The sequence below is a fragment of the Zalophus californianus genome, chromosome 9 (assembly GCF_009762305.2).
Source record: "Zalophus californianus isolate mZalCal1 chromosome 9, mZalCal1.pri.v2, whole genome shotgun sequence".
Taxonomy (NCBI): Eukaryota; Metazoa; Chordata; class Mammalia; order Carnivora; family Otariidae; genus Zalophus; species Zalophus californianus.
The window spans coordinates 92288898-92313676 of record NC_045603.1 but is presented as its reverse complement, the minus strand read 5'-3'; the positions used below and the strand labels follow the sequence as shown (position 1 = coordinate 92313676).

The 24779-nt window shown below is 43.4% G+C and overlaps 1 protein-coding gene across 1 annotated transcript in view; it reads right to left on the bottom strand.

Moving 5' to 3' along the window:
* Nucleotides 1–24779, bottom strand: part of GRIN2B (glutamate ionotropic receptor NMDA type subunit 2B) — a 410126-nt gene that overhangs the window by 163874 nt on the left and 221473 nt on the right. The window contains exon 4 of the mRNA XM_027593634.1: nt 8260–8858. Within this exon, the coding sequence (XP_027449435.1) occupies nt 8260–8858 (599 nt within the window). The remainder of the gene's footprint in view (nt 1–8259; nt 8859–24779) is intronic.

Genomic DNA, 24779 nt, shown 5'->3' with positions numbered 1-24779 from the left:
CAGCGAGGGAGGCAGCGGCTGCCCCCGTCCGGCTGTTGCTGCTGGAAGCCGGACAAGGGGGAACAGATTTCAGCAGCGGGGAGCTCTAATCTGTCAGCAGCAGCTCCTTCATGTGTGACCAGCCGGCCCAGCTTGGGGACTGGTGCCAGTCTGGGCACGCTAACTCCGCCAGGCCCTCCCAGAAGAGAAGGAGCCACTGATAAAACCCCGAAAAAGTCGAGGGAAGGTTCCTCTGCCCCACTGCCTGCTGAACACCCCGATCCTTCCAAATCCTTAGCAGCCACATCAGGTCCCGGAGAGCTCCTTCCAGGAGAAGGCCGCCTATGTATCCCGGACACCTTAGGAGAGGAAACAAGGGAAAGGCTCAAACTGTTATTTGTTTGAGATGTGTGAGGTCCTATCTAGATGCAAAAGCCACAGAACTATCTCTGCTCTCAAGATGCTCACGTGAGGCTGACCTTGGCCAGCTACGGTCCAGCCTTCACTCAGGCTTCCAGCCCATGTCTGTAACCATAAATGACAGTACTCTAGCTTTCTGGCAACTCGCCTCCATCCTTACCTCCACCCAGCCAGCCTTTATTCTCTGGTGGGAAGAGAGAGCAGATGGAGAAATGACTCCCCCTCAATCCCTAAATAACGCCAGCTTCAATTCCCATTAACTGTGAATTAGCACCCTTGTCTGGGTAAGAACCAAGGGAGCAAGAATCATGGGGCTATGGCCATACCAGGGCAAAGGTTAACAGACAGGTCTGACTGCCGGCCAGCCCTTCAGAGGACATGGTCAAGCAGGGAGCACGCTCTCTGAAGAGCGCCGCTCCTGCCATCAGTACACCAGGGCGCTGCCCGCCCCCACCCCCCACCCCCGCCTCTAACAGGTCAGTGACCACCCTGAGACTCTGATCCCATGTTTGTAAAATCACTCAGCCTCCTCCCATCTCTTCCGTGGGAATACACGTATTGAAAGGGTTGGATGAGACCATTAGCCAAGGACTCTTCCAATTTTGATTTTCAGGGACAGGAGGGTCCTTTAAGCTTGGTTAATGCACAGCAGAGTGAGGGGCTGAAACCAGATGCCTGGGGCAGAGCCAGGCCAGACCCTGACATCACACTGGCTAAGCTGGGGGGCCCTGCGCCTCAAGTCTCTTAGAAACATAAAATGGGAGCAGTGACTCCTCTTTTCATTCGTGCTTTTAGCTGCCAAATATTTATCAAGTGCCTATAACGTATTGGGCACTGTGCTAGTTTAAAAAAAAAAAACAAAAAAACAACCCTGCTCTCATGAAGTCTGAATTCAACTAAGAGGAGTAAGACAACAAAAATACTTAAGAATCAAATGTATACTGTAGGTCAGGTGAGGGCTACCGAGAGAAATGAAGCAAGAGATGGGGGTACTGAGCTCTTGGGAGGGAGGGGGTGGGCATTCAACTTGTCCTGCTCACAGAGCAATCAAGAGTGTCTCCCAGAGATCTGTGCACGGGTCAGGATTTTTGCAAGGGTCAGTAACTGCATGATGCCTGGTGTGCGGTAGGTCCTCAGAAAGACAACCAACTCTGGACTTCCTAACCTCCACAGCCTGGCTGCTTCTCAGCATAGACTTTATGACTCTCTTCTTAACCCTTACCATTGCCACCGACCCGTGTCCTTCCCGAGGCAGAATCTGCTATCCTCCACTGAGAGCCACTGCTGTAGTCTGCTCTGCTTCTGTCCCCTTCGAGACCATTCTGTTCCTTCCCACGGACAACGGACCACCTGTGTCTTTGCTCCCAGCACAGATGTGCATCCTCTCCCACCTCAAACTTGTCCCCCATGAAATGGCAGTCTTTTCCCAGTCACTCCTCCTTTATCTCCTGTCCTCTCCTCCAAAGGTAAATAGTTGGGTTTTTTTGTTTTTGTTTTGTTTTTAAGAAGGAGGAAGAAGAAGCAGAAGAGCAGGGAGGAAGAGGAGGAGGAAGAAAACAGAAGAGAAGAAAGAGGAAAGAAACACCAGTGACGTCACGGGTGTGTTTTAAATTTTACAAGTCAGCCACAGAATTAGGTAGTGATCATGGAAGGAATCACATAGGGGGTCTCAGGGCTAAACATGTGTGAATGCTTTTCACAAGTTTGAATTTAAGGGAAGGAAGCTCAGATCACTTACTGAAATGACTATACATCCGATAGGAGAATGGGGAAGATGAGAAGAAAACAGGAGAGTCTGAATAACCCTCAATTGAGTCATTTTTCCATGGGCAGTGAAAGCACTGAACAGATCTTTCAGGACAGTTAGTAAATTCCTGAGTTATTTTTTTCTCCCAATTTGTATCTCCTACACCACTGAGCAGATAACATCTCTCTCTATACACACAGGTGTGTCTTGCTGTACTATGGATTTCACATGAAAATGTAGCTTTCCTTAGACTCCAGTGGCTTTCTTTAATCAGGTGAAGGGTCACTATGCCCGAGAGCCCACTTATTAACTATGCTTCCATGGAAGCTTTCGGCTATTCACATGTAAATTATGTAAAGTGAACCTATAATACATATCTGCTTTCCCAGAAATCTGCCCATGCGTGGCACTCCATGAACATTTATTAACGAAAAGATGGGTAATGACCAAGCAGCTCTTGGCCGTGGGGTCTAAAAATGAATGGACTCAAATCCTCATTTATTTCTTAACCTCTCAGCACTCTTCAGGCCAAGAGAGTCAAGTGGGCCTCCCCTGGGAACGATCCAGCTACTACAATGGGTCTGAGGCTAGGCAGTCTGCCTCAAGGTTAGAGGACGATGGAGCTCATGACAGCTCTCCTAGGGGGAGCCCCGCAGAGCGCCTTTCTTCCCAACAGCTATCCTCGCCTCTCAAACACCGGGCCAAGAGGAGGATTCTGGCCTTTTAGATGGCAACTTTTATGAGGAAGGAGGCTGCAGTAAAAATGTTGAGTAGGAACACTGAGGACACCAGGGGGAAATAATTAGGCACGATTCATAAGAAGTGTGCTGTCTTGAGATCCAGCCATCTCAAAGAGCACCTGCTTTTTTCCAAAAGTCGGGAGCACTGGGTGGGTGCTCAGGACAGACATTGAGCCTGGAGGTCAATGGCCAGTGCGCCGTCACCTGAGTGACAGAAACAGGCTAGCGGAGTACTGGAGCGTACATTGAAAAGGAAAATAACAATTGCTACTCCCCCCGGGGAAGTGATAAAGGAAAAATATAGACATGTGCCTACTAATAGCTAACAATTCTTCTCTAGCTCAGGGGAATAAAGACAGGTTTAGACGACTGGCCTAATCACTTTCTAAACACTTTCAGACCGTCTGGTACCAAAACGTTAAGACTTTTCTCAGGAACTAAGAAGATCCTTCACTTAGAGAACACATGACAGAAGAAATTATTCAACTCTTTCAATCCAATAAAGTTCCCAGTTGGAATAAAACTCTATCTCAGCATGTCTTGGGCAACAGTATGGGGCACTGGGCTACATTTACTAATAAGGCATAAATGAATGCTACAAACTTCCAACTGAAAATTAATTCTTATTAGTGTACAAAATAGGATTGTCACATTTAACACAAACAAAACAAAATGGGAGCCCTGTTAAATCTGAATTTCAGATAAACAAGTTTTCTTTTCATATCATATGCCCCATGCAATATTTGGGACAGATTTATGCTAAGAGAATTAGTTACTGTTTATCTAAAATTCCAATTTAACTGGGTTTTTATATATTTCTTGCAACCTTGCCAGTCTTGTCCAGCAACCTAGAGCCTATTTAGAGATAGTCACCAAAATCATATCTGGCTGGCCAAGCTTCAGGGAGCTAAGCGGTTACCAGTAGGGAATTTGGATTGATACCTGATAAATAATGTTTATTTCAAGGATCCTCTCTGAGAATGCTTATGTGTCATTTTAAAAAAAAAAATCTTCCTTTGGTAACTAACAAGTGAGTCACTTCAAATGTGTGTCTGTCTATGGGATTCAGTGATAACATAGAGTCTCCAATCCCTGTTCCCTAAGTCTAGACTTAAACAGAAAGAAAGGCATAGTTTGGTCAGGTGTAAGCGGGAACTTTACTTTCCCCTTACAATGCTTCCGGAGACAACAGGGCCTGTTAACGTTCCTGCGTTTTCAGAAAGGAAGAGGAGAAACCGTTTCCTGACTCTATATTTCTGGTGTTACCTGGGGCTGGGTCAGTCCCAGATACCTCCTGAGGAGGCTGTTGCAGAGAGCAGAGGGCCAAAGAAAAAGTCAGCCTCATAAAACAACCAACCGTTTGCAACAATTTTATTTGCAAAGATCTCCCGCTGTGGCTAAATGGTGTGGCTGTTTGGTTTGTTATTTAAAAGAGTGACCCTAGTGAGACCAGAGCTCTTGAAAGGGGGACAGGGGTGGGGGTGGGGTGGGGGGCGTTGAAGAAGAGGAAGAGGCCGATTTCAGACCAGGGTAAGTAGGAGGAGCTGGGACTGAGTTGAGCCTAATTGAATTCCACTGATGATTCCGAGTGCTGTGCCACATGGTCATAGCTCAGACTTTGAGGCTAGCTCCTTATAGTCCCTGTTAGTCAACCCCAATCCTTTCTTGGCCTTGATAGAAAAGGATATTCAAATATTCTCAAGAGAGGCTAGAGATTGGATTCAAGAGCCCGGAGGAGCTGTGCTTGAGAGGAGGGAAGGAAAGGATGGGGGTGCATGAGGGATGCAGGTGTGCAGACAGCCAAGAGAGGAGGTCTCAAGGCAGTTAGATACAGAACCTCCCCCCCCCAAAAAAAAAATAATATCAGGGAATTGGGGCAGAAGAGAAAGTTCAGCGAGGAAAGCCCTTCATGGAAAAGTGCTCTGATAAGTCTGAAGACTCTTCTTAGGCAGTATACATGGGAATCAAAGTGGACTTTCTGCTCTACCCTGGTAGACTCAAGGAATTTATGAATCATCTGGACTGGGTAATCCCTGTTCTTTTTAGGACTGCTACACTGGCTAAGATGGCCGTGGGTATTTGTGGCCATCTTGACAATAACGTCTGAGGAGGGCTCCCTTTCTGAGTGGCCACAAGACAGGGTCACAAAAGTTAGAACCAAGCGCGGTTTTAAAGATATAGTGGTCAGAGAGACCAGGCTTCAGAGAGAAGAACACTTGCATTCTAATGGAAAGTAAGCCAAGTGGCAAATGAGAATATCTACTATAGATGACTGTTTACCTGGACAAAGTTTTAAGGATAAAAACAGGCATTCCTGGACCAAAACTGATGGACTTGACGTTAACACTCATTTGATTTCCTCACATTGTTTGGCAGACATTTTGGTTAGTTTTGGTTTTAAAGAACCAATATTTGGTAGAGTAATCTGCATCAGATTTTACTTTAACACTAATGACCATAGGAGAAAACCTGAATGTACAGAACCAAATAAACAGTTTTTCAAGGAAATCTCTATTATCTTGCAAAGAGGAGCAGAACAAGAAAGCTCCTGCAGGGGAGGTAAATGCCCTGGGCAGCTCAGTATCTTGGAGGACGTCATTCATTCACTCTAGGTGTCTTTCTTCCCTTTGCCACACAGAGCACTGTCGGGGGGGGGGGGGCATGGAAATAAGTAGGACAGAGAGGTCACTGCTTTCCCAGAACTTACAGGGACAAGTGATAACAAAGTGCAGAATTACAACTGTCTCAAGAGTGGCTCTACTGGGAAAGCATAAGATGCGGCGAAGGCACGTAACAGGGTTGCGTTAGTCCAGGGTCCAGGAAAGCTTCCTCTGTGGAAGTGAGGCCAGGGCGGAAGCCTGAGGAATGGAAAGGAGGCAGGTGAAGGAGCATCTGCATTTACTTACTGGTGGGAAGGGGCTGCTGGAGGAATATATTCAAGGCAGAGAAAAGAGCTAGAAGCGAGAAAGAACATGGTATTTTCAAAGAACTAAAGCAGGTGCAGTATTGCAAGAATACAGTGTTCGAGGGAGAGTGTGTCAGAAGACAGTCTTGGAAAGACAGGCGGGCCTAGGCAGTGGAAGATTTTAGAAACCACATCAAGGAGATGGGACTTCATTACAGGAGCAATGAAAAGCCACTGAAGGCATTAAGCAGGAGAGTGATGAAATCACATTTTCATTTTAGATCACTCTGGCTACAGTGTAGATTGGAAGGAAGCAGTACAGGGAGCCAGAAGATATTTACGAGGCCATGCAGCAATGCAGGTAGGAAGAGCGGACCAGGGACACGGAACAGGGATGCAGCCGGTAAGCACACTCCAGAGGAAATCCGTGGGAAACGGCACTAGGAGATGGTCAGCGAGGAGATGGCAGGGGGTGTGAAAGCAAGGACCCCTGGGCAATTTTTACTTGAGGGAACTGGGTAATAGGATATAGCCTTTACAGGTGGTACTGATTTGTCCAGAAGAGGGTAGGAGGGGAATGGGAGAGCTATGGTGTGTTCTAAGGCCCTGTGGACTAGAGGAACCTATCTAGTCACAGCTGGGGATACAGACTGGGGCTCACCGGAGAGGTTTCAACCAGAGGTCAATTGGGGGGAACTTACAGACGTCAGCTGTAGCCCTGGCAATGGAGGGCAAAAGAGGGGGGTCTAGGACAAAACCCTGAGTAATGCCAATATTTAAGAGAGGTCTAAAGGAAGAAGACACACCAAGGACTTTGAGATAGAATGACTAGAGAGGGAGGAAGAAAACCAAGACTGTACCAAACAAGCAGTGAAAACTAGGCTCGGCCGAAAGCAGAGTTCAAGGTGGGATAGTAGTAGGACTGGATTACAGATAAAGCTACAGTAAAAGGAACTTTAGGGGGCGCCTCGGTGGCATCTGACTCTTGATTTTGGCTCAGGTAATGATCTCAGGGTCCTGGGATCAGGCTCTGTGCTTGGTGGGGAGTCTGCTTGAGGATTCTCACTCTCCCGCTGTCCCTCCCCCTGCTCGCGCTCACTCGTTCTAAAATAAATAAACCTTTAAAAAAAAAGTAGCTTTAGTTGCAACTCTAAACTAAGAGCTTAGTCAAGAGGCTTTAGCCCAACTCCCTTCCAGAGGTTAAACAAGTATAAGCAGGTACACCTTCAACCTCCGCTAACTGTATTTCAACCTCCCCAGCGTGCCCTTTGATATTTTATTTAAGCTGGATGGTACTGGAGTATGTGCTTTTTGCATAGCTTTCTATTTGTCAGATATAATTCATAATGAATTTAAAATTGAGGTCCAAAACATACTGTCGAGTCAAAGAAAGGTTATTGAACAGCAGGTACAATTATGTTTCCATTTAGGTAAAATTGTAGACTTATACGCATATAGGTCTACACACATTGGGAAATAGCTAGAAAGATGTTCACTAATTATTTCCACAGTGACTATCTCTGGTTCCCTGGCTTTAAGGCCATTTTTCTCCTTTCCTTCTTCTTTTTTTTTTTTTTTTTTTTAAATTTATCCTTTCCTTCTTCTTTGTGGTCTTCTGCGTGGTCTGAATTTTTACAGTGTTCACGTGCAGTGGTTTTCTACAAATCACAGAACCTCGTAGAGACTCTTCTGCCCTACACGGTCATGTAACACCCACAAGAGGATACGCTGGAGTCACGGCTGGATTATGAGGCGAGGCCAGGGGAGCAGAACTCCACCCATGTCTTCTTCCTACTGAAGAAATCAGACTGAGAGCAACTATAGAAGTTGCTTCTACGGCAGCACTCTCACACTTAAAAGGCAGAGAGAAGGGAAGGAGACAAAAACCAAGGGAAGGACCCTCTTCATGTGCCTCCAGACCCATGTGACCTATTGTCCATTCCCCACCCCAGTACAGCAGCAGTCCTAAGTAAAGGGACTGGTAGGTCCTCTCTCATGTCAATGCCCATTGTGTATTTAATGGCGGTCAAATATGTAGGGGCCCGCAGAGGCCTGGTCACAACTCCAGACTGAACCTCTTCCCTGGAGACTGACTGTGGACAGTTTACACCTACAAACCTTATTCTCTTGGATCATAAAATAGAAGCAACTCTTTAACACCTGCCTAATAAGAGTACTGCTTTGCAGGTTAAATGAGGTCAAACCTGCAAGACCTTTGAGTAACACCTAGTGCTTAGGAAGTGATCAATAAGCGGGAGATGTTGTGTCTTTCTTAGAACAGAAACCCAGCACAGCAAGCTTTGGACCTGAAACACTCCCGCCATCACCAACAACTGCCATCCCCGTGGCTGGCCTTCAACCTCTGACGTCTTGAACTGCTTTTCCCAGTGCTTCCGAACCTCCAACCCCAGTCCTGAAAGGCCCTCCCCTGACCTCTGCCATCAGGGCGCCCTCTGTCCCACACTCACCTATTTAGCATGTTGGACTGGTAGATTCTCTTCTCATGGGTGTTGTAACAACTGCTCTTGGGCTCTGGGATGAAGCTGTGTTCAGACAGCATGTCAGAAGCAGCGGTGGTGATTATGGCAATCCCATCCCTCACCCTGGCAGGGAGGCCATAGTCCCATTCATCATAGGACACAGAGATGAGCCCGGTGGGGAACTCCGAGGGCACCGTGTCTGTATCCCCTGCCACCAGACTGGGCACAATCCATGTGTAGCCATAGCCAGTCAGCCCTACGGAGTTAGCGACTTCAAAGATGTAGGTGGCTTCTTCCTTAGTACAATAAAGAAGAATGATGGGGCTCTGAAGCTTCTTAAGCTGGTTCTGGATCTTAGAATCTCCATCATCCAGGGACATGTCCAGCAGGAGGACTTCCTCTAACTCCCAGCCCACGAAGCTGTTCTCAATGGTGCTGCGAATCTTGTTTACAAAGTCCTGGTAGCCGGGGAAGTAGGTGGTGACGATAGAAAAGATGTACCAGTCATACTCTTCCATGATATTGAGCATTACAGAAGCTTGCTGTTCAATTGATGGGCCAAACTGGAAGAACATGGAGGATTCATCCTAGAGTAGTAAAAAGGTAAAAAAAAAAAAAAAAAAAGAAAGAAAAGAAAGAAACCAAAGATGGTAAGGGAGAGCTTGAATCAATTGGATACAAAGGTTTATGTTCATTGTTTACTTTTTCACATGCCTTTTAAAATGGGGTGTTTGAATTGCAAACATTTCTAACACCTTTCTTCCTAAAACTACCTCCTAGATTCGAGGCGGGAAATCAACATAGGTCTATATTCGCATTGTCTGAAATCCTTGGAGCACAGGGAAGCTTCCCACAATCAAATATGTGAATATTTCTATCAGGAAACACATAAAGAGTCGCCTTAAGGGAGATAAAGACTCTAAATGGCCTCACATCAGTTTGGGTCAGCTTTCACTGTCAAATGAGTTGTAGGGATACACACACTTTTCATTTTTTGAGCCTTCTGAACTCATCACAATTGTGGATGTATATCACTCAGAGTGAATAAATGGGACTACCATCCATCTATGCTTAAACCTATGGGCAGAGGCGGTATGAGAACACTGGCCTAGCAGGGGGTGGTACTCAGGTACAGATATCAGGGAGAAGCACATGGGGTTTATAAGATTGGGTCAGTATATTTTCTACAGAGATAACTGTTGAATTAACAGCACATTGAGTTTTCCGTTTTCCACTGTGACAATGAGATAATGCAAGTTAGAGTAAGGCGCAAACAGTGTATCTAAGCCACAAGCTGGAAGGTCTTGGATTCAAGCTCATGTATGATTAGAGTTTATTTTAGAGCAGCACATAGAAGATTATTCTTCCTCCTACCTGTCTAATGCCACAGGTCTCTGTCTGACCTGTGTATTATACACATAACCTTCTGTCAATTCTGAGAATCTTATGTTTTCTCCCTCCTTTTGAGGAAGAAGCCATTTTAAATTTCTTCCATTTTAAGCTGTATTTCACCTGCTGTTCTGACATGTCAAGCCCTGCATTTTATCTCTGCCTTCCGGCTAGAAGAATCTGAAACAATAAGATGAAGACCCTCTCGGCCTTGTCCTTCTTTCTCAATCCATTTTCCCCTGACTTCCTCCTGGGTAATGGCATCTCTTTTCTTGTCAGTGCCCCTATCTTTTATCCGATGGTTCATCTCCATTTTAGAACAATCCAGGTGAACAAAATTGTGTCTTTCTAAAGGCGGCAGTTCTTTTCTATCCCCCAGACTAGAGCTTCAAAGTACAGTCACAAGAGACCAGTCTTTTAAACAAAATTATACAGCGATTTCTTAGTTCAGGAACATATTCTTGTATAGCCGAGAAATTGCTGAGCATTTGGGGGGCACCCACTATTGAAAAAAATACAGGTTGGGAAATACCCAGCTGGTATCCAGAGACCCTGATTCGTCAATGAAAGCCACCAGCCCTTTGGCTCTGCCAGAGCTGTGATTGCTTCATGTGGCTTGAACTTTGCACATTTCCCACAGGCAATCCAGAAGGAAACAGGAGAATGACTGTCACATTAGACTGTGACTAATCCCCTTAGTCATTTGAGGGCAATTCTTTCTGCTAGGGGTAAAATGGTGCTTATCATAGCTCCCTCCTCTGGCTTAAACATACGGTCAGAGAGGAGTCTCACAGGACCAGGGAATTCAGAGAGGTAGAGCGTGTAGGGCAGGAAGAACGGGCGGGGAGGAGGACGAATTCATTCAGAATAAAATAAGGACTTCATGTGTGCTTATTCCAAACTGCGGCCAGCCCCTGCCCCCTGCCCCACCTGCCCCTGGTCTCCTACTACAACACAAGTACTGTTCTTCAGGTAATGCGGGCTTTGTCCTTAGGTTATAGGATTATAGTGGGATTCCAGGACAACAAAGTTTAATTATTCCAAGACTTGGCAGGGGTCTACAGAGAACCACAACAGGAAAGGAAGGTCGGCGATAGAACCACCCATCCTGAAAGGCTTTAGAGGAAAAGCTATTTGTTTTCCTGTTACTTCCAAACAATGGTTCATTGGAGGATTCCCCAAATTCCCTTTTTCCACTTGAGTTTTTGCAAAACCTAGTGGATGTAACAAAGTGACAAAAGCTTCCGAATATACCTTAAAATGTACAGGCTAAGGGTGAAAGTAATCCCAATTGTAAACAAAGGAATTTAACCCATTCTATGATAAGGGAACATATCCTATCACAAGGAGGTTCTTGAATACGCACAACTCTCCATCTATTGCGAGACCACAGCTGGTTCAAATACACAGGGAGAGATGGCCCTGAGAAATAATCCATGAGGGTCCATAGTAAATGAGCCCACGCTAATGAAAATAAATTTAAAAGAAAACCAATCTAGTATATACCAACCCTACCCTCTTCTCTTGGTCTTCTCTTAAAACCCTCTCACAGTTATAAATGAGCTCCTAAAGAAACCGCCAGCTACTATGTAAAGAAACCCAATAACAAAAGGTGAAAGCAAGGAGAAAAACTAATGTGGCCCCAGCTCACCCCCACCATACCCTCCTCTTACCTAATTCTACCATCCTCCACAATCATCCTTTCTGACTCCTCTCTCCCATCGATGCCCCGTTCAACTTTTTATCTTGCCAATCCTTCATTAAATAAAAGATGCCTTACATGACCATTTTATCTGTGGCATCAAGAAGAGGTTAATGAAGCCAAACAGAAATCAGGAGACAGAGTTATAGCTTGGGCAAATGTTTTCTGGTATAATGAGCGGTCCAGTGTTATTAATTTAGTGGACATATCAATCTGGTATATAGCAGTCGGGAATGGGACAGCTCTTTTTCAACAAAGCTTTGGGCTAACTATAAGTTGCAGGCAGTGACAGGCTTATGCAAATTATGGCCAAAGACACAAATCAAAGAGCAATCTTCATGTGTGCATGGAGTGGAAAGGACCGGTGGCCACGCATCCATCTTTGCGGGCACCCAGCATGCACTGTGATCATCACAAGAAGCGTCATCTTCTAGGATGAAGGACAGGGATATAATTCAGTTTGCAGCTCACTACGCTTCCCCACTTACATTTTTATCTCCTAATGAAGATTCCCAGTCACATTTATTGCATGAATGTACTTCTTCACCTTGCCTTTTGAGCATCTGTAAAGCATTCGTGTATAAAGGGCCACCGTGACTGAGATAATTAACAGAGGGAAGATAGAATTGTACAGTAGACCCCATCTGTCTAGAACCATTATTTTGAACCCTCCATCACTTTGATGTTCATGGTATTTATTTGCTAATAAGAAACAAAAACAAGTCCTTTTTCATTCTATTATCGGTCCCCAAAATAGAGTTATCAGTATGTGAGATTCCTCTTTTGCATCCCCCAGATCCCCTACAGACCCACTTCTGAAATGAAGGATTAACTACTGAAGCTGCTGCTAATGCCCCTGGCAATAGAGTTTAGCTGTCAGACCACTTTGGGAATTGTATCAGCTGGAGAGACCCACCTTGCCCAAAGTCATGCCCCCTTTCCAGGATAAACTGCCCTGAATGACTGCTGGTCATGGAGTAGAAAGACCTTGTCCTCTTGCCCTGACTCTAGACACCTCTGAAGGATCAGTCGATTTTCAGAACTTCCCACAGGGTTGGCTGGAGCTTCCATTAGAACGGCATCACAACTTTCCTTCTCCCTCTGCCCACTCCTGCCCAATCTTCTCTTTTCACGGCGATGAGCTCAAGAACACTCCCTAATACCTCCTGTATGTTCACCTTGGTCTCAGGGTCCGCTTCTCAGGGAACCCAACCTGAGACTATTCAGTTCCCTTTTTCACAATGGAAAAGAGACGGTTTTAAAAGAAAACATGATATCTATTTTCAAACACTGAAATGGCCTATATGTTAGAAAGACAAGTTTCTGCCCATTAGTTCCAGAGGAGAACGCTGCGACTAATGAGTAGATATATTAAACCTCATTATTCGATTCAATAGAAGAAACAGGTGTGCAACAATTAGAGCTATTTAGAATGGAATGAAACTCATAAGGCAGTGAGCTCTCTGTTGCTATAAGCATTTGAACAGGAGCTGGATCATTATTTGATAAAGAGATTCTCCCCAGCACTCTGCCTGGAAAACATCACGCTCACCTCTAAGGTCTAGTTTAAGTGTCAGGTTTTCATGCATATCCTCTTTCCTAACTTCCCAGGTAAGTTAGTTCTCTTTGCCCTGTACTTTCACAAGAGTTGGTATGTGCCTCTATCTTAATATTTATCACACAGGAAGCATACGTGCCTCCCTCCTCCCACTAAAAAACATGTTTCTCAAGAGCAGGAGCTGTGCCTTATTCATCTCGGGATCCCTAGGTGGCATAGGAAAAAAAAAAAACCGGTTTTGTATTAATATTAAAAAAGAAGGTTCCTTTATTGGGTGAGAGATTACTGAAATAACCGATGGTCTCATCTGGTTTCAAATTTCTATGCTGATGGCACATACTGACCTCATAGAAATCAGCTATGCCTGAATAGTTATATATATATAAACCACTCTTTTATAAAATGTGAGGGATCCCACCTGGAGCCAGGCAGAGAGGCAGAAAATACTAGTGGCCGCTTCCTTACTCCTCTGCCATAAATTTCTTGAAAACATCATCTATACTCACTTCCTCCAATTCCTCTTCTTCCATTCTCTATTACACTAACTCCAACCAAACTTTCAACTTCACTAGAACTCCTCTTGTGAAAGGCAGAAGTGACCTTGATATTGCCAACTCCAATGTCCATCTGCAATCACTGTTAGAGTCACTAATGTACCCTCCAGATTGAGAAGACACTTTAATGCCGAACAACAAAGGAAGCTATTCCATACCATTTACACAGAGTTCTGTTCAGAGTAATTTATGGAGAGGAATGGGCAGACAGATGATGCACAGCACTACATAGCTCTTCTCCATCCTTAACCAGACCTCAGTCTTTTGTGGAGTGAGGAGCGTGGTGATGAGGTCACAGGGTAGTTATCTAAAGTGGCGCCATCTGTGCACCAGAGGGGACCTCTACTAGTTATCTCAAGTGGTGCCTGCCACCTGGGCACCAGAGAGGGGCACAAGGCGTGGGGCCAAAGACGGAGTCAGTGTTGTCGGCACTCCTGCACTCATCCTTACCTATGAGGAGCATTTGACATGGCTGATCACTTGGCTCCTAGCTAGGCTTTCTTTCCTTGGTTTCCAGAGCTTCACATTCTCTTGACCTTCCTCCTAGCTTACTGGCTGCTATTCCTCTGTCTCCTCTGCTGGTTCCTCATCTTCCTTCTGACTTTTTAAAGCTGAGTCCCCCAGGGTTAAGCCTTGGTCTTCATGTTGTTTCTATCAACATTCACCTCCTCAGAGATCTCATCCCATCTCCTGATTTAAATCCTATTTATATGCCAATCCCTGTCACACTTCTTTCTCCAAATCTTCAAACTTATGTATCAAACTACCTATTCTACATGTCCACTTGGATATCTTAGAAACATGGCCAGCATTTCCAAAACTGGACTCAGTCTTTCCCATTTCAGTTAAAGGCAAGTCAATCCAGTTCCAACTCCTCTCTTTCTCTGGAACCCTATATCCAATCAACCAACCTTGATTGCTGACCTTCAGAATGTATCTAGAACACCACCTGTTTTCACCAGCTGTCTGAGCCACCCGGCATCCTTCAGTCAGTCACTGTAAGAGCCTACTCACTGGTCTCCCTGCCTCTGCCCTCCAGCCCTCTGTAGACCATGTTCAACGAAGGAGCAGGACAATCCTTTTAAAACTTAAATCATAAGATGTTATTCTCTGCCCCAAACCCTCAATGACTTCCCAATCCACTAAAAAGAAAAAGCCAACAGCCTTGATTTGGACCGCCACTGCCCCACGGATCCCGTCCTCCCACCCTTCCTCTCACTCTGCCCAGGCCCTCTGACCTCTCTTGAACATACACTCTCCTGCTCCAGACCTTTATTCTAGCTATTTTCTCTGCCTGGAACCCTCTTTTTCCAGCTATCCAGGTGTCCACACGCACCTGTTTCAAGTCTTTGCTAAAACCTCAACTTTCCAACAAAGCCCAGTCCTGGTCCTACCAAGGAATACCAACACCTGCCTGATCCCCTTATCCTGCTCCATTTTTTTCTTGATGCCTTAGCATTTATCACCATCTGACAGACTACATGAGTAGTTTGATATGTTTGTTATGAACTTACTGCCTCTTCCCAACTACAGTGTAAACACCAGGAGGGCAGGGATCACTGTTTGTTCGTTGCCACAATTCAGTACCTGAAACGGGGCCCCAGTAGATGTTTATTGAATTTAAAAATGTAGTAACTGATGTTGCAACCAGATAATTCTCAAATCTAGTTTATCTTTGTTGGCTTTCCCATTGAGATTATGTTTTCTTAGCATCACAACGTCTTTCACATTATTCAGATCGGAGGACTTCATAACATCATAGGGATTAGGATCCTGCTAGAGCATTAACACAGAATCAGATTAAATAAATCTGATTTTCCATCTAGTCCCTCCTCTTAGTATATGAGTGAAGAAAATCCTGTTCTCCTTCTAAATTCAGGTCTTTAGGAGGGTTTGTGTTTGACAAAAGGCTAGAACTGCTAGACTATGTGAAAACTTTCTCCACTACCACCAGGTTTAGGAAACAAGTATGGAACATTACCCACCTGCCCTAAGATGGGGTGAGAGATGAGGGTTGTCCACCTGCCCACCTACTCCTGGTTATTTCTTCTTTCCTTCTTCCACACCAAGCGGAATAGAAGCAGAATATGGAGGACAAACTCTCTTCTCTTCCAAAATAAGGGAAGGATGTTCTCTCCCCCCTAACTCCAAGAAACCCCGTCCTTTGGGGACTAGAAATTCTGATTCCACACAATCATTTTTTCAGGTGACTAAAGCTGCAGGTGTTAGCTACTGCGGGTGGCTTTGAATAGTGTCAGAGTTTTGTGAGCAATGCCTTGCAAGATAGGGAAAATGCCTGATGTTCTCCAGCCTTGCCATTACTCAGAGATATCATGAGTGAAACACGTGACGGAAGCTCACTGGTGGAGAATCAGGACCTTTCCTACCTGCTAAATGCCAGATCCATTTTTTTTTTTAAACTTTGGACACAAAGGAGAACACTCTGGGTTTTCAAAAGCCCAGGAACAAAAATTCAAGCAGATTGGGCTAGTTTAAGAGCCATTTTGGACAACTAAACAACACCTGCAGAAGCCAGCATTCTTTTTATTTGCTTTTTCAGAAGATAATTTGGTTTTCTCCTTGAATTTTGCCCCCTTTTGCTCCCTGACTGAGTCTCCCTCTTGGATGTGCTTCAATTGTTAAGTGTAAGTCAGAGTTGAGAAGCAAACTAAAGGTATTCACTTTGAGAATGCCTACAAGGTTCTTCTTATTCCAGAACTCAGAGACAACATAATAGCAAGAAGAAAGCTTATTAGAAAGCAGACAGAGGGGGCAATAAGAGGGGAAGAATAAAAAGGCAGAGTTCCTCTCACTAGCATACCCAAATGAATTGCAGAATTAAGTAAGGGAACAAAGGGCTTGGCTAGTACTAAGAGAACTTCTAGAATGTGTTCGTGCTCGCCTGTAAGGTATCAGGACTGCCAAAATCTTAACAAAGCTATTTCATTTCATCTTAAATTAAAATTCCTCTCTCCATTATGCACATCAAAACAACTCTCAGATGGATTGGCTTGTATTTTTATTAAGAGGTTCTTTTCTATAAAAGAGCAAGCTGACATGTTCAGCAACAATCAAGTTTGGTGGTTGAATGAAAGTACTTTTAAATAAATGCAAAGGAAGAAGGTGGGGGGAAAGGAAAAGGAAAAGAAAGTGAAATGGAGAGAGAAAAAAATAGTGTCAATATTAAACTACCATATTCATTAGGCAGTAAGATTATCAATATCAGACTATATTTATCTAGGCAAATTTATAAAATCAAGTGTGGGGGCGCCTGGCTGGTTCAGTCAGTAGCACATGTGACTCTCGATCTCTGGGTCATGAGTTCAAGCCCCAGACTGGGTGTGGAGCCTACTTAAAAAAAAAAAAAAAAGTGTGTTCAACACTAATATTGATCTAGACATTTAACAGGATAAAAAGAAAGGCAACGTTCAACCAGAGAAAGACATGTATCATATGACCTCACTGATATGAGGAATTCTTAATCTCAGAAACAAACTGAGGGTTGCTGGGGTGGTGGGGGGTGGGAGGGGTGGGGTGCCTGGGTGATAGACACTGGGGACCTTGTACTATGGTGAGCGCTGTGAATTGTGTAAGACTGTTGAATCACAGACCTGGACCTCTGAAACAAATAATACATTATATGTTAAAAAAAAAAAGAAGAAGAAGATAGCAGGAGGGGAAAAATGAAAGGGGGAAAATCGGAGAGGGAGATGAATCATGAGAGACTGTGGACTCTGGAAAACAAACTGAAGGTTCTAGAGGGGAGGGCGGTGGGGGGATGGGTTAGCCTGGTGATGGGTATTAAGGAGGGCACGTTCTGCGCGGAGCACTGGGTGTTATATGCAAACAACGAATCATGGAACGCTACATCAAAAACTAATGATGTAATGTATGGTGATTAACGTAACATAATAATAAAAAAATTGAAAAAAAAAGAAAGGCAACATAAAACTAAACAATATAACCAAAGGAGAACAAAAAAAAGTATTAGGTATGAAATGCCACCTCCCAAACTACCTATGCCTTCGAAGTCTTTCTGCTTAACTTGAGCCAAAGGGGTAGAGTTTACAGAAGAAATGTGATTATTAATGAAAGGACAGGGTTAAATACAAAGCTGGTGATGGTACCTGACATACTAGCAGCATTTTTCAGAATAAAGATGTTGACATTTGTTTCAAATAAATTAACATTCCCATCTCTTCATACATATTTGATCAGAACATCACATTCACATACCAATGGAAGTACAGAAGTGGGAAGGTGCTCACAGGAGGGGAAGGATAGAAAATGCATTTTGTATTTGATCAAGCAATGAGTGTTAGCACCTAATTTGTTGCTGAAAATAACAAAAGCACTGGTTCTACACATAGTGATTATGTCCATACACTTGGGCTTTTTCAAGAGATCTCTGGAAAACGGAGTTCTCATGCTTCTGTCCCTTCTCCATACAGAAAGACAAAGCATCCCTGAATTTAGAATTTGGGCCAATCATGTTCATTTGGCACAGGTTAACAAGCCATTGTCTCCAATGGTAGAAAGAAGTTTTCTGAGAAGGTGTTTTTTGCACTAAACATCCAGTGATCAGTTTTCCTAAGTCCCTGGATTGGAAAACTGATCACTGCACTGCTTCCTCACATCAGCAAAGTACGGCTGTTCACAATCAACGCGGCTTTGAATTTATTCACATCTCCCAAACCAATTTGGTCCTCCATCTAAAAGAGGCAACGCATTTTGAAGGGCTCCAGAAATGAAAATAAAATTGCATACAGGCATTTTAAAAATATATATACATATCTTCAACAGCTCATCAGCACCTGCCTATCTTGGCCTCTCTTAATTGTAGGACTTAGAACTTGAACCACCAGGCATGCCATCCAATCATTAAACTGGGACTGGCCAAGGACTCTCCTCACCTACAACATCTTCTAGAGCTGATGGGGCTCCTCTAAGCCCAGGATTTGGTGCACCTAATGTGCGTCTGGCTGAGTACAGACATGTCCAATCAAAAGAAGCCTTCCTTCCTAACAGCCTCACCATGGGTCCAATCTAAAGTGCTAAGTGTCTTCTTCATGGTCCTGAGTTTTATTCCATCACTTCTGGATGAGGCTCCCTACTCAGAACTTCCAACTCTTCTATACAGTCCCTGACAAAGTGCCAACATCCCTGATGCTGGCCCCTGTTCCCTATTTCTGCAGATGCCAGCCGAGGTCTGACACCCCTTTCCTGACTTTTAACAGTGAGATGATTAGCACATTAGTAGTGCCAACAGTTTGCTGCTTTGCACATTATTATATCAAATCCCTGTATAGCCACACCAATCTGAATCACACCAGGTTTCTCAGAGCCTGCTGGCCCCAATGCTGTGGCAGGCAACCCCCTGGCAGGGTTTAGTCCAGTCTTCCCAGCTCTCTGAGCTTCCCTAGACTTACTGTTCAGATTCCAGTATGCATGGCCTCAATAGAGTGAAACTGGTGTCCAGTATTTGGTTGCATCCAAGTTGACCTGAGATTTTCTTCATTTGATACTGAAAGTTACTTTTGCTATGCCTCATTTATGCCTGCTGGTTATTAGCACTAAAAATGGATCCTTAAGAGTTCAGAGTTCCTAACTGCTTACTCTTCATTTTCTCTTCCTCATGCCCTGGATGGCATGGGGATATAAGTCTCACTGAGAGTACGACACAATCTATTAGAACCCAATACCCAACTCCTCAACTGCTACAGAGAGAACAAAACTAAAACTATTTTTCTAACCACACAATCTTGTCCATGATTCCTTGGAAACAATCTATGCATTTTTTTTTTTTTTTTACCCACACAAAGAAGGAATACTTGGTTTGGAAGGTACAGAATACTGCAGATCCAGGTTCTAACTCACTCAAGGGTCATTCCCTCTGGCCCAGCCTGTGCCCTCTGACTCAGTGGTACCAACTCTGCCAACACTTCCAGAAACCACCTTGTCACTACTACAGTCAACACTGCAGTCCCATCTGAGGATCTCTCCTTCTTTGCCTTCTTTTCCCACAGTCCTATAGTTCAACGGATAAACACCCCACTGAAATGTCCCATGGCCTACACCCTTAGCCCAACCAGTATTTCCATTCTTCTCTTGGGGAGGTGAAATGCTGTCAATATCTCGACTTGACTCTGGAAGATTGGCCAAGTTAGGACAAGCAGCAGCCTTCACTCAAGAGAGATATCGAAGTTGGCAAGATCCTTCCTGCAAAAAAGAACTTGGCAAGTAAACAAATGGCCCACTTACTCATTCTTATTTTGAAGTTTGATTATTTATTTTTAAACCACATTTAGTGGTCTCCAACATTTCTATAATGTGTAGCATTTCACCTGAATACTTTTCCTCTGATGGGAGCTCAAAGCTCTCTGGAGAAGAGTCATTGTTACAATCAGATGTAGCATTTATTAATCTCTAATCTGGATCCTTCGCAGTGGGGCTTCTGCCTATGAATGAATCATCCCAGACAAGTATGAGTCTTACATACACAGTGTCATTATCTTTAGAACTGGCAGTAGAGAAATTCACCTGAAGCTATCAGGTTCACATTAGCTGGCTGTTGAATCCTGATCCATGCCAACAAAACAAGACGGGGGCATCCTTATGGCTCAGCAATGACATTTTGATGTTAATTCAGTATTGCTAAAAGGTGCCAATATGTTAATCTTGTATAAGCACGGCTTATTTAACTCTCTGTTAAGTAATGCCAGCCCAAGATCTCAAAGAACAGATATTAACCAGAGTGGCTTGAGAAGACACTAGTCCAGCTTAGAACAGGTCTGCAATTAAACCAGTTTCGGAGAATGTGAAGTAGAACTAGATTATTTTCCAAGTCTTCAAAGAAAATTCTGCGATTTTCCTCGGTTATTTAGGCCAGTGGCAATCTTGACTTTCAGAAATTCTTCCCTATGTCCATCTTGATTCCATCATGCTGCAGATTAAGCCCTTTGGCTCTCATGCTTTCCTTGATGAAACGCATGTAATAGGCTTTCAAAATTTTTATGGAACGAAATCAGACTGATTTCAAGATAGATGATGGCTTGCTTAAAGAAGGATACGGTTCCCATTACAATATTTACTGAGTTGCTTATAGTGTACTGGATGTGCTATACATGTATTATGTCAATTAATTCTCAAATCCCTGTGAAGTAAGCTCTATTACCCTCCATTTCACCAATAGAAAAAGTGAGCTTTGGAGACATTAAGTAACTCACCCAAGGTTACCGTTAGTTTGACAATCTGGCTAGGTCTGACTTCAGAATACACACATTCAACCACTGCACCATACATCTTCAAGTTTCTTTAATCATCTCTGTAGCTCCATCTGAACCATGTACATCTCCTATTTTGTGAATCACAAAATGATCACAGTCATCTAGTTCAATTCTACCTCCTCCCTAGCAATACAGATATTTTCATGATTTCCTTAAGCTTCACTCCTATGCATCCATTCACTAGCACATGGGTACTGCTAACGAGTGATAGATTTGGTGCATGCTATTACCCTACAGTATTCTTCTACTGAACAACCTGTTCTTTATGATCTTATTAACTGTTTGTTAATCAATCAAACATTTTTTAAATACCTATCAGATGCTATGGGAGGTAGAGATGAAGTGTAAGTCATCATCCTCATCCTTAGGGTGAGCTGATTGGAAGACAAGATCAAAATATACCAAATAATTGATGACATTCCTAAATTAAGCGACCGCATGAGTTTTAGAATATGTCATAGGAATGATAAGAACAGAGGGCAGTATGGTGGGACGATTATATTTCCTAAGTTTCTTTGTACTTATCTCTCTCCTGCCAATTCTCCCACTAGCTCTGTGCAGTCAGCAAATTAAACACCCATGCGTTTCAATCCAAATACGACTGTGGATAGAAATATAAGTAACTGTCTTTTTAATGGTGTTGGGAAAATTGGATAGCCACATGCAGAAGAATGAAACTGGACCATTTCCTTACACCACACACAAAAATAGACTCAAAATGGTTGAAAGACCTAAATGTGAGACAGGAGTCCATCAAAATCCTAAAGGAGAAAACAGGCAGCAACCTCTTCGACCTCAGCCGCAGCAACTTCTTCCTAGAAACATCGCCGAAGGCAAGAGAAGCAAGGGCAAAAATGAACTACTGGGATTTCATCAAAATAAAAAGCTTTTGCACAGCAAAAGAAACAGTCCACAAAACCAAAAGACAACCGACAGAATGGGAGAAAATATTTGCAAATGACATATCAGATAAAGGGCTAGTATCCAAAATCTATAAAGAACTTATCAAACTCAACACCCAAAGAACAAATAAACCAATCAAGAAATGGGCAGAAGACATGAACAGACATTTTTCCAAAGAAGACATCCAAATGGCCGACAGACAGATGAAAAAGTGCTCAACATCGCTCGGCATCAGGGAAATCCAAATCAAAACCTCAATGAGATACCACCTCACACCAGTCAGAATGGCTACAATTAACAAGTCAGGAAACAACAGATGTTGGCAGGGATGTGGAGAAAGGGGGACCCTCCTACACTGTTGGTGGGAATGCAAGCTGGTGCAACCCCTCTGGAAAACAGTATGGAGGTTCCTCAGAAAGTTGAAAATAGAGCTACCATATGATCCAGCAATTGCACTACTGGGTATTTACCTCAAAGATACAAATGCAGGGATCCGAAGGGGTATGCGCACCCCGATGTTTATAGCAGCAATGCCCACAATAGCCAAACTGTGGAAAGAGCCAAGATGTCCATCGACAGATGAATGGATAAAGAAGATGGGGTATATATATATATACAATGGAACATTATGCAGCCATCAAAAGGAACGGGATCTTGCCATTTGCAATGACGTGGATGGAACTGGAGGGTGGTGCTATGCTGAGTGAAATAAGTCAATCAGAGAAAGACATGTATCATTTGACCTCACTGATAGGAGGAATTCTTAATCTCAAGAAACAAACTGAGGGTTGCTGGAGTGGGGGTGGGGTGGGGGGATGGGGTGGCTGGGTGATAGACATTGGGGAGCATATGTGCTATGGTGAGCACTGTGAATTGTGCAAGACTGTTGAATCACAGATCTGTACCTCTAAAACAAATAATGCAATATATGTTAAGAAAAAAAAAAAAGAAGAAGATAGCAGGAGGGGAAGAATGAAGGGGGGGAAATCGGAGGGGGAGATGAATCATGAGAGATGATGGACTCTGAAAAACAAACTGAGGGTTTTAGAGGGGAGGAGGGTGGGGGGATGGGTTAACCTGGTGATGGGTATTAAAGAGGGCACATTCTGTATGGAGCACTGGGTGCTATACACAAACAATGAATCATGGAACACTACATCAAAAACTAATGATGTAATGTATGGTGATTAACATAACAATAAAAAAATTGAAAGGAAAAATATATAAAATTAAAAAAAAGAAATATAAGTAACACTGGCCTTGAACTCAGCCTTAAATTTGTCCTTAGGTGGTTGATGAGCGTCCGATGTCCACTATCTCATGCAGCAATGTAGGGGTTGATGGACATACTATACAGTATCACATCCACGGCACTCTACAGTCTAAATGAATTATATATAAAATCTACCCAGCTTTTCATTTTCATCTCAGAATATTGGATTAGTATGACAGGACTTGTCCTTTATTAAGTCACGCTATCCAGTTAAAAAACCTTCTTCTCTCCAAACAATTGCAAATTGATTTTGTTAAAATTTCTGTTCAGTGTTCCTTCAGAAAAGCTAGGGGAATAACAATTCCTAGTCTTTCCTTTCTCTCAGTGTATTTGATTTCTTGACACTGATTTTTTCCCCTTTGGCTAATAGCTTTCAGTAATTGTGCACACTGGTCAAGAGGTCAATCATTTTAACCTTCCTTACATAGAGATGACCTAGGATTGCAAATTTAAATCCAAGCAACTCACAAAAGTAGCTTGGTACCAAATTTCCTCGAGTTCACCTTGTTAGTCCCTGTGCCCCATTCACTTAAAAATACACAGAAGACTACTAAATGCTATCAGTTCTCAAAATTGCCTCCAAGTCTATTAAGAAAACATGATGTTCTTTTTTTTCTTACTTTCTTACTGACAAAGCAAGTCTATATTCTAAGATCTTTATTCTTGGCCTCATGAAATTGAATGGCTATATAGTAGCAATGGCATCCCTGAGTAATAACATAGTAACACAGTTTCTTACCATTTTTCAAAAAAAAAAAAAAAAAAAAAGAGGACACAATCTGAACCAGAGGTGCTTCCAGGTGTAAATGGGGTGGGACACAATCTCCTCAGGAGCTCAGTAAGTGTAGGAGTTCAGTAAGGAAGTTTGGTGATGAAGGGTAAATTCATCTCTCCTTAATTCTCTCAACTTCCTAATCCTGAGAGTAACTTCCAGGTTCCCCTCTCTTTTCCTTTACATAAAGGCAAAGATTTCCTGCATTGGTCATAGCAAAACATTTCAGATACCTGGCTGGCTTTATTTATTAAATATATTCTAGAAGAGGGTTTTCCTGTTGCTCAGTAACTTCTAGAGGCACAGTCAGTGCCTCCTTCTTTGATATGTCAAGGAGTATATCAATCATGCCTCATTTTTCTTTTAGATGAACCTCCCTTGCCCACAGGCTCAGCTTCTCTGCACGGCACAAGTACTGTTCACTAGAAGTGGATGCCCTGGCCAAAGCAGCCTGTCTGTCCTTAGGCAGTCTGGGTCTGATCTGAAAAGAAGAGCCCAGCTCATCAGACTCTGTCTTTCTCAGGAATCTGAACCAAAACCCGGAAAAGAATGGGCGGGTCTTTTATCTATAACATGAACTAGATGAGGGCCCATTACCAAGCAAGGTCATGAGCACTGTGAAACAATGAGAAAACAGAAGCTATGGCAGAGGAGGCCTGAAGAAGAAGTCTTCAGATCCATGTGAGAATCAGAAAGACTTTAAAATACAGACTACGATGTCCTCGAGAGAGACCCAGCAGGTAGCCAGCCTGGAGTGGTCTTAGTTCCTCACAGCTTTCCAGCTCTTTCCATGAATGGCTCACAATAAATTACCTGGTATTTTGTTTTTGTTTGTTTTTTTTTTTCTTTTTTTCTGAAATAACTTAGTTGGTCTTTGCCCCTGCCAATCAAAAGAGCCTAACTAAAAATAAAAAGGCTACCATGAGCTAGTATGTTCTTGCTTTGTATCTTTCCTGCTTGAAATTTTTTCTACACTTTCCCACTTCCATGGGGAAAATATCTTCCTAGATGACCTTCACCTTGGTGAGAATCAGTGCTGAGTCTGAGAACTGATGGAGCAGAAAGGGTGGC